General features: G+C 29.7%; 2 protein-coding genes across 2 annotated transcripts in view; one reads left to right on the forward strand and one right to left on the reverse strand.

Moving 5' to 3' along the window:
• On the reverse strand, positions 1-4,292 carry LOTGIDRAFT_114621 (hypothetical protein; the record flags this gene model as incomplete). The annotated part of the gene is made up of 9 exons (XM_009052779.1): positions 1-228; positions 545-672; positions 1,105-1,234; positions 1,567-1,710; positions 2,044-2,159; positions 2,527-2,773; positions 3,087-3,255; positions 3,534-3,684; positions 4,172-4,292. Coding segments are annotated over 9 exons (1,434 nt in total), but the record flags the coding sequence as incomplete, so codon positions are not given.
• Positions 4,293-6,786: 2,494 nt separating this feature from the next.
• LOTGIDRAFT_92820 (hypothetical protein) overlaps positions 6,787-13,641 on the forward strand; it is a gene marked incomplete at both ends in the record, with an annotated part of 30,127 nt that continues 23,272 nt past the window's right edge. The window contains one exon of the mRNA XM_009052632.1: positions 6,787-7,044. Within this exon, the coding sequence (XP_009050880.1) occupies positions 6,787-7,044 (258 nt within the window). The remainder of the gene's footprint in view (positions 7,045-13,641) is intronic.

Raw genomic sequence — 13,641 nt, forward strand, 5'->3', positions numbered from 1 at the left:
TTAAACAGCCCCATAATTAGAAAATAAGGAATACCCCTTCTGTTTGGCGTTCGAGTGTTTTCTGGCATGACAGGCAAATCCTATTGAGACCAATATAAATAATGAAAATAAGATAATTAATAAAATAAAAGTCGTTAGGGCTATTGGTACGACTGGTTCGTTAACTGGTATCTGATTACTCTCGTTCAACATAAAACCTAACGACCAACCAATATCAGTATCTTCTACCTGAAATACAGAAATACAACATAACTCATAGAAAAATCAAATTTTAAATGATTGGAAATATTGGAAAGTTAACACCCAATTCCAATAAAGCTGTCCTGATGAGGCTTATTTATCCAAAAGATATCTGTAGTTAATAAGTCATGTACCACAGAGAATGTAAACATAATGCACAAATAATTTTCAACCATATCAAGCATACTTTTGCATTATTTTGGGATTTTTTTGTGCGATATTTGTAAAATTTAAAGGTTAAAATATTTGTAGACTGTATAATTGAGAGTCAAATTAAAATTAATTAATTAATAAGATAAATTACCTGTTTAACAAATCTCAGTGTATTCCAATTATCCTCATTAAAACCATATCCTCTCGTTAACATAGTAATTACATAATTAGCTTGAAAACAATACCATGGTAGGCTGGTAGGTAACACAGCTGGCATATCTTTTACCTGTTTATCAATATAAAAGGTTAGGGTAATGAAAGGTATATCAGCATCCGCTGAAAGCAAACGTTAACTTGTCATCTACCAACCAACCAAAGGTATAACACTTGTAGGCCTGGTATTGGCTAGATTAGAGGTAAGGGAATGGAAAATAAAATTTATCAGAGTTTTTTTGAACATTAATTGTAAATATGAGTTATTTACACGCTGGGGTTGTGTGTCTCTAGTTGTGATCTCGGCCAGGACCTCAATGGAAAGGATCACATATTCTGCCTAATTCTTGTGAATAGACCACTGCTTCTATATAATATCAAACATTAAAAAATTGCAACTTAATGCATCTAAATGTTTCCAGCAACAAGTCCTTGGTTTGAAGAAATTATATATCTTAAAAGAAGTGGGCTATATCATAGAGAACATTATAATAAAACACTGCGGTACCTCATCCCATGTCTTGTTACAGAAATGTAATGTAGAGGTATTAAGCTGATCTAATGTAAACTGTTCTGTACCATTAGTTAAATTTAAAAAATGAGCTACATAATAAAAACTTGAAAATGCCTAAAATAAAGATAGAAACAGTGATTATTTGAAAATATTATATATGTTACATGTATATTCAATTCAATTTTCAATAATAGTTAGAGATAAAAATAGGAATAGAGGAGGTGTGGTGTACAGAGCTAGATTACTGATATAACAGAAAATATAATAAACCAATTTTGCCTGCAAGTACCATGTGTATTTGTTTCTTCAATTTTCTATTGCTTTGATAATATTTCACTGTACACAGCACCAGACCTTCAACACCGAAAGACTGGGAATTGAAAGATTCTATGCATGATTCTATACAACTGTGATTCACACAAAAATATAAATAATATATAACTTACATAAAATTCTCCGAACACATCAGGTTGAAATTGACCATTAAAAGAACAGTGAGGATAAGAACATGTCTGATTGAAATCAAATAAATTATTTTGTATAAAATTCAAACACTGATCTGGATCACTCTCTCCAATAATCTCTAGGGTCTCATTCTGAAATTATATTAAAATACATATATACAGGCAATGGAGAAAATAATTATTAAAATTAGCAATATACACTGAATCCTGTCCACACAACCACCCTTATTGAGTAATCACCTTCAATATCGGACCACAATTAAATACACAAACTTAATAGCACATTGTAGCATTTGGGTTGTAAAAGCCTTTGCAATAACCTTGCCTTTTGACTGAAAATTGGAATAGCATAAATCAGAGCAATCAGTGTCCCCGATACTCGTAAAAGTTTCATTTAAATCTTGTAACGTTGTCCAGCAGTCAATTAAGAAATATTCTTACCGGTGTAAATATGGGAACAGGATCATCTAATAAGAAACTATAATCTTGTTGTTTATCCATTCCACTAGTACATGGTGCCTTAAATACTCTCTCATAACTCACATTTACAACATGGCCGACTGGAGCACAGGGGTCTTTAACAACTCTACTGAAATTCTGGTCCTGAAATATTTAAACCATACGTTAATCAAAGTTGATCAAATACTGGTTAGCTGTTAATCTGAAAGTTTTTTAAATAGATAAACAATAGATTGACTATTCTCCAGAAAGAATGTCCAGTTTCTAAACCTAGTTGTAGAGTAGCATAATATGCTCTTCTCTGAGTGGTGCTCAAATTCAAGAAAGCTTAACAAAAACTCAGTTTATCAAAACTTGACCATATTTTTAATTGTTAACAAGTCAAAAAGTAACCAAAAGAATGCTAATAAAGTGGAAAAAATTAGCATCTTTGAATTCTTTCAAATGACTTAATATAACAAAAGCATGGAGCTATATTTAAACATTTAACATTTACCACAGTTAAAGCAGCCTGTAGGCGTCTCTGAGCCTCGTTGACACCATAACAAAGATAACTATGAGTATATAGTGTATAATTAACACTGTATAATTGGATAGATTGAGTATAGTTCACAGGTTGAGTCGTATAATTAGCTGGAATGAAAGTGATTTGAGCTGATGCCCCTCCCATATCTAATGCTCCTATGGTTGGTGATTTTTTAGCTTGGAGTGTAGAGGGTTTGGGTGGATTCTAAAATAAAAATTTAAATAACTGTTATAGCTTGCGCTCAATTTTAAAGAGTTAGATCTTGTGATGAATTTTCTATAAATGAGTTATCTCCCCTTTGACCACAGAGTACAGTAATAAATTTGATTGACATATCTATATAAGTCTTGAAATGAAACAAATAAAGACAGACAATACCTTGCAGTGTGTAATTAGGTAATCTTATAAGGAATTTTGCATTAGCCTATTTCTTATAGTTGAAAAAGCATTCAAAACTGTTTTATCTCCATTAGGCTAAGGCTGAAGAGCCAAGTTATCTAGAACTCTGACTTACCACTTGAAATGATTTACTAACATAATTACTGGTAATCCAGGAAAATACTCCTTCTTCATCTCCTGATATTATCCTAGCTTGGCTCTCAGGTTTATCAAATAGAAATGGATATTCTCCAATTGTTTTACGAACTTCTGATAAGATAGAATCACTTTGTGTGGAATTTACTTCACTGAAATTAGAGACATAAGTTTTTCACAGGATAAGTAATCAGTTATCTCATATTTGGAGCGTAATTGTATCTATATTTGGCACAGGATATCAATTAAAGTAGTCAGCAAGAACAGACTCACCAACTGCAACTAAACACATGTTTCCATTCAAAATTTCCCAGAAAATTGAAATGCCACTTCTTTTGATGCGCAGAAACTATCTAATGATATTCAATATTCCGTAGACAGACCTTGATCAAGAGCACAAAAATGAGAATGAAAAATTAACATGACTTACTGTAATAATCTCATACCAGCTGTAGCACCAAGATATATTGGTGACTTCTTCCAATGATCTTTAGGTATAATAGTTTTAGCTATATCTAAACACTGTTTTAACCCTTCAGATAGATCTTCTAGATTGTTTACAAACGTTGCTATACCTTTACCTACAAATATAGTCACATTAGTAAGTGATTTACTACAGACATCACTATTATCAACAGTTCAGGATTTACTACATACATCACAATTATCAACAGTTCAGGATTTACTACAGACATCACAATTATCAATAGCTCAGGACTTACTACAGACATCACACTTATCAAAAGCTCATTATTATCAATAGTTACTACCAAGATTTACTACAGACATCACAATTATCATTTGTTCATGATTTACTACAGACATCACAATTATCCTTAGCTCAGGATTTACTACATACATCACAATTATCATTTGTTCATGATTTACTACAGACATCACAATTATCCTTAGCTCAGGATTTACTACATACATCACAATTTTGTTTGTATTTATGCGATTGGCTTCTAAATGCATCATTTCAATTTTTAGTCAGATGTCTGTGGTTCCTTATCAAAATCTGCTAATAAAATCTTTAAAGCTGTGCTGAAGAAAAATACAAAATCTTACCAGGAACTTTACAAGTTTCACCAAATTGAGAAGCTATAGCTGTCTGTTTATATTTTTCACCATCCCATTTATATACATACATATTGGTATGAGATGATCCAGCATCCATTATTATACCATACTATAAATAGTAACATAGTTTAAATGATTTACTACATACATCACTATTACATTTGAGCTATTTCAGTGGTAAGAGCAGTTTTATTGCTTTTTATAGTGGCTAGATTAAGAATAGGTGTTTTTGAAGACTACAACACTAAACAGTGTGTAATGAGGGGAATATTGTTTCAAAAACAGCATTTGCCTTCTCTTTGATATTTCCAATAGCAAAGGAATGAAAGATCTTTCAAAAGTCAGTAGTAATTTTTGTCGTGTTAAGCATTAAAAACAAGTGATTACTTACATCAAAAACATGTTGGTCGGACTTAGCTTTCACTACACTAATAGCTACAAGACCAATTATACCAATAATTAAACTTAAAAAACATAAAAACCACCAGGTATTCCATCGAACTCTCTTAGTCTCAACTGTGGCTAGAAAAATAACAGAAAAAAATACATAGGGGTAAAACAGATAAAGGTATCAAAGCTGCAAGGTGCATCAAGAGAAATTTTGTCAGTAGGACAACTGTTTGACTCAGTCATTAGCGAGTTGCATTGTCGTCTGCTAGCGATTATGTGCTATGTGTGAAGATAAGAAAAGGTCTAATACCAGTTATGCCACATCCTTCATGCACACACGTTCCCTGCACTTTATTCCTTTATCATTTTACTGACAACCCCCTTAAACCTGCATCAATGACAAGAAACCAAGATAGCAAATTCGGGTATCGTTCTGCACTAAACAGTCATTCACAATAAATGTCTGTCAAGAAAACTGAATAAATATTGCTGAATAAATTTCTAAATTACATTATTTCAACCATACCTTCATCTGTCCAATGTACAACTTCACCATTTCTGATATTACAAAGTCTTAAAGTGGCTTCACGATTTAACAATTCATTAGCAGCATGACGTAAACAATATGAATCCTTTAAAGGAACATGAGCCTCAGTACAAGTCTTTCGTAATAAGTTATCAATTGTTGAGTTCTCCCTGATTTTAATACGATAACGACCTTGAGGGCCATCAGATGGTAAAATACTTTGTACAATCACTTCGATTTCCATTTCTTCTATTTACAATTTACACATCAACGAGAATTTACAGATCGACCTTCTCACTAATATCTGTAAAAAAGGAAGGACATTAACTTTAATAGCTGATATCAAGAAATGCCCCAAACTCGTCAGTCAAAGGTTTACATAATATCAAATGGATGACTCTTGCACGACAAAATGAATCTAATATGCTATCCCTTCCTTTAAACATAGTCAGATAAACTGAAATATTTCAATAACATCCCTGGTAAGAGAAAAATTCAAAGGCTACATAGATAAGTTTACATATAAGCTTACATATACCTACTTTTTCGGAAGGTAACATTATAAGGGATATTGACCTATTGAACATTGACTGATACTCTTGTCATTATGATTGATTCAATGATCAGTATTAGGCTGAGTTACATCTCATATATCCTTTTGAGGACTATTCTAAATAACACTAACACAGTAGGCCTTGGCTAACAGTTCACATTTTACAATTATGTACAAAGCAATCAATTCCAAGAGTAAGAGCATCTATTGAAAACATAATTCATAAATTGGGTATTATAAGCCTACATTTCAACTTGGATTGCCTACCCTTCCCATGGCCCATCTCATGGACCATTCAGACATCACGCTACAAAAGATGATACGATTGTAAAGATATATAGATAGATAGAAATAATAGAGTGTTACTGTTATCTTTCATCGTCATCAATTTCAAACGCCTCGAAAAATTAAACGTAAATTATTTCGTCTCAGCCTAGTTTAGAATGTTCTTATTAAATCCACCAGAGAGTCTACATAGAACTAAAGAAATCTGACAGAAAGTTGAAAGAAATATTACGACATTAAAGGGATGACAATTGATTTTTGTAATTTTACCTATTTTGACAATCATAACAAACCGTCGCCATTTTGTGTCAAAGGGCACGTGTTTCTGAGCTCGTGATCCGATTCTTCGCATAAAATCTCAGCAGAAGGATAAAATTTCTCATTTCTTAATTTTTTAAAAATCACAAAAATGTGGCTGGAATAATTTCGGTTTGAATTTCAGTCACGGTTTTTGCAAACGCAGAAGATAGATAAAATATTGAATAAATTATGTTAATGACTGAGACTTCAATGCGTGACGTCACTAATTAGGCCCAAATATAAAAGTCTTGAGAGTTGGTCTAATATTGATGTCGATAATTATTGTATTTTTTGAAGAATGGAAAGTAAAAAACTGGAGGTAAATATTCATTTATATCTTAAATATATTTTGTACATTTCTTTTTCGCGAAGAAGTTGAATTATTTATAAAACATGAAATGTAAGTGGCAAATATTATTGAATACAGTGACCCAGTTACTGCTATAATCTGTCGGCTGTACCATTGCAACTCAGCATGCCGATGTACTTATCTCTTCAATATTATGATTAATAACAATTACAAGTTAACAGTAGAAAATGCATCATTTTCAGCTAACTGGTCCACCTTGTGGAAGGCATGGTTCACAAACATTTTACAAGGCCTTCAAATTTATATTAGATGGCAAAGAAAATAATTTAGCAATTGGAGAATTTTTCTTCATGAAAATATCAAAAGAAATACCAGTATGTATTGGGGAAATTCAACTTTTATGGGAAGACAGTAATTCCAACTATCAGCTTTCCAGTTTACGACTGTATTTTTTACCAGAAAACACACCAGAGGGACGAGATGAATTCCACGGAGAGGTGAGTTTTTAAATTTACTTTTAATTGATAATTTTGATTTCTTAATTAAATTTTTTGTTTTTTTTAATATTCGCGATATTTTTGAGACAAAGGTAAGTGAACGATAATTTGTATTCATTTTTTTCAATTTCCTGGATGTATCATCCAGGAAATTAGAGCTGTTGATATTTAAATGAATATTTCACGAGGTCAATGGCAAGTTTTTAGTAGTTTACAGTAAAAAGATAATTTTATTGTTATTGAATATGGCTATAACCTTGTAGCTTTCAAATGAGATATTTTCAAAATGGCTTCATTTGATATTTATTTCCTAAATTAAAAAATATCAATTTTGACATTTGAGATAAATTATTCAATTTATTCAAAATTTGTTAGTCATAAAAATAGAATTTAACCTCTTATCATTTAAAAGTGGGCCATATTGCTAGAGTGTAATAATGTATTTTTATAAAGTGTATATTTATGTTATAATTTCCCTGTGTATATTATATTTTAACTTAAGTAATATAGCAAATCTAAAAACTATATTGATTTCAGCTGTAGAGCTTTACAACTCTAGTTTATTTATAGTAACAACTGTTTGAGATTTGCTCCAGTGCACATAATTGGCTCAAGTAACAGTAACTATATAAATACATGTAATACTTTAAAACAAAGCTGATAATTTATCAAATTAATATCACAATAAACAATATTTGTGATGTCTTTTAATTATCATGATACTGTTAATAAGAAATAATGCAGGAATAATCAATATCAGCAATATATCATGTGTTAGAATGTTATCTTAGCCTTCAGCTGGTAGTCAGTGTGCATAAATTATGTTAATGAGGTTGTAGACCGGTTTCACCTTTATCATTTCGAAACCAGTCGAAACTAAACTTTTAACCTAAGCTAATATTGACACATTAAAAAGATTACTCTAGTTATCACATATTTTTAGCTATTGTGTTTTTTATTATACCAACTTTATTTATAAATGTTAACTTCACTAGCATATAGTTTGAAATATCATATGTAAATTTATCACTATGGCTTTTGTTGTTTATTCTCCATGAAGTAATTGACCCATGTTTTGATGAGTTTTAATTGAATTTAAATAGTCAGATGACCTTTGTTGTTTTTCTCTTTTACACAATAAATTTATTTTTTGAATTAGTGAGCTAAAACATTTATTGTATTTTTTTATATTGATTTATCAAAAAGTTGAATCGAACATTGATTGATGAAGGAAATAAGGGAAAATATTTTTAAATCTAAGGATATCGAGATAATTCTCAGCCCATATAATATTTCGATTATTTACAGTAGCACTGACCCAGGTTTGAGGGAAATTTTGGAAGCATTTATGTAGAACATAACATATATAAGTTTAATTCATTATTAATGAAAAGCAAAAGAATTCTAAGTGAAAGAAGCTAAACTATGTTTAAGTATAACTAATATATCTACTATGTCTTAGTACAATTTCTTCCTCTTCTTACATACAAACATCCAGTTAGGTATGAAATTAGGTAGACCTTGTCCTAATTCTCTATTACATAAAACAATTTATTTATGATCTCAAGCTTCTAAATTTATTTCTTTTGGAAGATAATAATTTGAATTGAAAAGGCCAAGTGACATGAGTTAATAGTAATATATCTCTACTTTATGTGTATCTTAGTCAAGATTTTGTACATTTCTTATCACCTTTTAATAGGTTTACTGTAAACATCTACTTAAAGATACACTTCTTCTCTTCCATGCTAAGTCTTATCTTAAAGCGACTCAACTAAAGTAACATCTACTTATCGTTATTTAAAAAGATCCAAATAAAGAAATATTATAACTCAAAACATAAAACAACTCGAGCGAAAAAAATACATTTATAGATACTTATAAATCAACTGGGCCTTGTCCTTCAAATAATCAATTTAGTTAGAATTGTGATATTTCTACATTTTATGTTAAAAATTTGTTGAATTTCAGCGTTTCCAAAAAACTGAATTGTATCTAAATAAACTATATTTGGAAAGCTTAGGCTGTCATTCTATTTTTACGGAGGTCAGGTACAAACGCATAATCCTGATCTTTTTATCAATAAATATGTGGAACTTCTCTAAACACACTGTAATTTCTTTTATCTGCGATTTAATTTAGATGCAATGGAACTACATCAGTTTATGATTTTTAATATAATGAACATTTTCCTTCCTATTTGCTTTCTCCATACTTAATCAATAATAGTTAGAAGACAAATAATAACGGTAGTTTTATGACCTGTCCATTGTTATATAGAGATGACCCTTATTCTCCTTAACATTTTTATTTTCTTTAAAATATTTGTCTTTGTCTTAGTGAAGATATTAAGAATGTGGAATATCGTGTTTGTAAGTTAGCCAAGTAAAAATGAAATATTACAATTAAAGATAGGAAATGACTCATAAAAACATCAATTTATAATCTAAACCTTTATAACATAATATTTGTACAAATTTTGACATAGATTGATTTTGAGTTAAATTGTTTTGATGATTTTGTTTATGCAGTTTGATACAGCTGATGTACTGATAGTTCAGGAATGTATGTTATATTTAGGTGTAGGGATGTGAATTAGTGAAAATCAAATATCTCCTGACATCAGAAGACATAGTTAGTCCAATGTCACATTGCACATTATCTGACTTGGTCTATCATTTGTCCTCATTTGATAAGGAACATAAATAAAACTTCATTCATTCATTTTTTCTTACGTTCATCCATTTATTCATCCATCAATCCATGTGATAGATTTATTAAAGAGAAATATGAAGATTCATTCATTTGTTCATTCATCCATCCAATCAACCAGCCATACATTTCATAGAGAAATACAAAGATAAATTTGTCCTCATTTAGTAAGGAACATAAATCAAAATTCATTCATTCATTAATTTATCCATCTATCTATCCATATAATGAATTTCTTAAACCGAAATACAAAGAGAAATTTCACAAAGACTGTATCTTTAAACAAGTGTTTATCCACTCTAATATTATTACAATATGGTGACTTAGTTTCTTTTAGTCATTTTCTTTGCCTTGTAAATAATAACTGTGTGAATAGAGAGCTGATTTCAAGGAAATAATGATAAAAACTTTATATCCAGTTTATTTTAACAATGTAGTGAACCTATTTGTAACATGCAAGAGGGCAAGATCTTGGGGTGGACTGTAAAAAATTGTCTGTGGCAATCCCTTACTGTATTTGAAATAAAAATCTGTACATGCAGACAATCTTGTCTAAGGAATGGCAAAATCGGGAGTAAAAGTTGTATAGTTGTGGACTCCTCCAAAGTGAAGTACCGTCAGGTGTTTTGAAAAGAGTAAGCATTCTAAAGAAATAACCAATTTTTACTGCATTCAAAGTTTCAAAGTTGAAGGATGCAAATTCATCAATTGATATATAATATATTTGAAAATTTTATGTAACTTGATTTTCAAATAAAAGTTAATGATGATTGGTGTTAAATTTTGTTGTAATTAAATGCTTCATATTTTCAAATAAAAAATTGTATCTGATTCATTATTGTCTGATGATGTAGGTCATAAATTCTAAAGGGGCCCTCACACTATAGCGATTACTGGTTCCGTATGGTTGCAAATAATGAAAATGATCATGTGTACCAAAAAAAATCACAACTCAGTTGCATTCAAAACTTATGACTGCTATTTTTATTCGTAGAAATATATGCACCTGGTGATCGCTATGGTGTGAGGGCAACTTGAAGCTATATATTCAGTGTATTAACTAATATTGCCCGATTCGATTTATATGTAAAAATAGATATTCTATTTCAAATGTCAATATCATACTTATGAATTTTAAAAATTAAATGAACAGGTCAAAATATGTTAATCTTGGCTCAATACCAGAATTTAAAAAAAACTTAATGAGAGTTATTGCACACCTCTGTATGAAAATTTACAAAAATAATCAGAGCTTTAAATTTCAATAACTTTGTATTTGAGTAGTGTAATTGGTCTTGGCAGGGTCAAATTATCAGCTTAAAGTTGAGTTTTATTTATCATATAGCAGGTCAATATAAATTATAAGTTGATTATTAAGTGCAATTGCATTGGTCGAAATAAAATTTTAAAATTATCGTGAAATATCTTTAAAGGCTAATACAATGTGACCCTCACTTGTGACAAATTGTTAAATAGAGGAGATAAAATTTGTAAAAGTAATATATAATCTGGTAAAGAAAATGTTTATCAAGAGATAAACAATGGGGGTCATTGACAAGATTTGGTTGTATTTAACATAGAGTGAATATTATAGCTTTACTTGTCTCTAAATACAACCATGTAGTTCTATTACACTATCCACCTTTCATTGTTGCTTCAGGCTGGTCCAGGACATTTGTATTCTCATTAACTCTACAGAAATTCTTATAAAATTTAATTATGTAGAGTGATAATTTTGATAAGTGTTTAATTTAAACAAATTGATTGTATATATTGCATTAATGTACATTAAAGATGTGATATCCTGGTTCAGGACATTTGCACAAAGTTTTTTATCCTGTAGAGTTCTAACTATATAGTACAATAATTTTGATAAGTGTTTAATTTAACAAATTAATCTTATGTATTTGTATTAATCTGCACAAAAGTGAAAAATATGATATTCAGCAGGCAATATATTGAGAAATAAGTAAAATATACCATAATAGATACCATGCCATGTGATTTGTTAGGTACATATATATGATCATTGACAGTAAGTTAGATGTAGTTAGTTAGCTGATTAACCTAAGAATCCAGGGTTCCATTCTATTATAAATTCAGAAATACCTTTGGATTTTAAAACATGTTATGCGCTGTCATTGATGGAAAAATATGATATTCAGCAGACAATATATTTAGACATAAGTAAAATATACCATAATAGATACCATGTGTTGATTTGTAAGGCACATGAATATCTGATCAGTAAATTAAATGTTAGCTGATTAATCTAAGAATCCAAGGATCCATTCTAGCAGAAATTCAGAAATACCTTTGAATTTTGAAATTGTTTGCCCCGTCATTGATGCTTGAAAGTCAAAAATAAATATATTTTGTAAAAGATGGAACTCTATTAATTTTTAGTTGTAAAAAATAAAAACATATATTCACTACATCGTAGATAAATTGATATTTTTGTCATGTATCAGCAATACTTAAATAATGTGGGACAATTTATGCAGATCTATTGAACAGTAATCAATTATTGTATATCAGCTATAATAACCTGTAACACCCTGTAAATAGTGGGCGATTATAACACTAACACATGCTTCAGGCTGATTATGAACACTATATTATTTCACACATAAAAACTTCAATTATAATTCTACATTGATCAATCTTTGTAGTTTCAAATGATTTATACAATTCAATCATTTTCTGGCGAATTTATTAAAAACTGATTTATTTTATGTTAGATATTACAAAAATTTGTTAATCTGTTGAATATCTAGAACGCTTTTGGCCCAGATAGATAAAGTCCAATTATTTAATAAATTATAAGTTAAATATAGCTATAGTTAATATTGAAGATAATTGCTTTCTAAATTCAGATGAATCTAAATAAATACTATTGTGTAAAATGGCAATAACAAAACTTAACACTCGTGAATACAAAACTGGATTTTAAAATAGAATTTGATGAATTTGTAGGATATTAATTTTTTTAGATGATAGAGTTGAATATTGATAATAATAGTATGTCACACCAGTATTGTGTAAGTTTATGAGAATTTCAACATACAATAACAAATATTTTCACTGTTAAAATAGAGCTCTACATATAATATTCATATATTCAAATTTCAAAATATATTATTAATTCCTAGTGTTAACTTTTTTCTTGGTTAACAGGACAGCAATCAGTAGATAAATAGAAATCAGTAGACATTATCCAGTGAGACTAGTCTTTGTGAATAAATTGTCAGGTAGTTTTTCTGTATTGATTCTTAGGTCAAAAAAGCTAAATCTTGGTTAACTGGACAGTTTGAAAATGAAGTTTGAACTGATTTTGGCTCCAGTTTACATATTATAAAATCAACTTGTGGCGTAAAACAACTGTAGTAATTTTTGAATCATGTCCACCATTGATTTAAAATTATAAATTTAACATAATTCAGGTTTAGGTAAGAGTGGTTGTAACAACAATATAAAATTGAAGTTACAATAGCACAGGCCGAGGTGAAAATTCAGCTACATCAACGTGATTTTTATAAAGTAATGAAATTAATTTATAAAGTAATACTTTACAAATAAATAATTCTAAAATAATAGAGTATAAATTCTGGTGTATTTCCAGGCTTGGCTATATTAATTCGTGGCGTAAACGAAGGAAACTTGGTTAACATAATTCAGATTTAGGGCAAATTCTTGGTTTATTAATTCCCAGTAACTGGACATTGAGAAGAAAGAGAAGATAATGAGAAACGTAATTTATTGATTCTGTACAGAAAGAAATGAAGAAATTTGCTTGAATTCTTCACTATGTGACTACTGACCATCATCATCATTATTATTATCATTCAAGATGTAGGCTGTAATTTGATATTGCTTCATACCATT

Source organism: Lottia gigantea, assembly GCF_000327385.1.
Source record: "Lottia gigantea unplaced genomic scaffold LOTGIsca_19, whole genome shotgun sequence".
In the NCBI taxonomy this organism is placed as follows: Eukaryota; Metazoa; Mollusca; class Gastropoda; family Lottiidae; genus Lottia; species Lottia gigantea.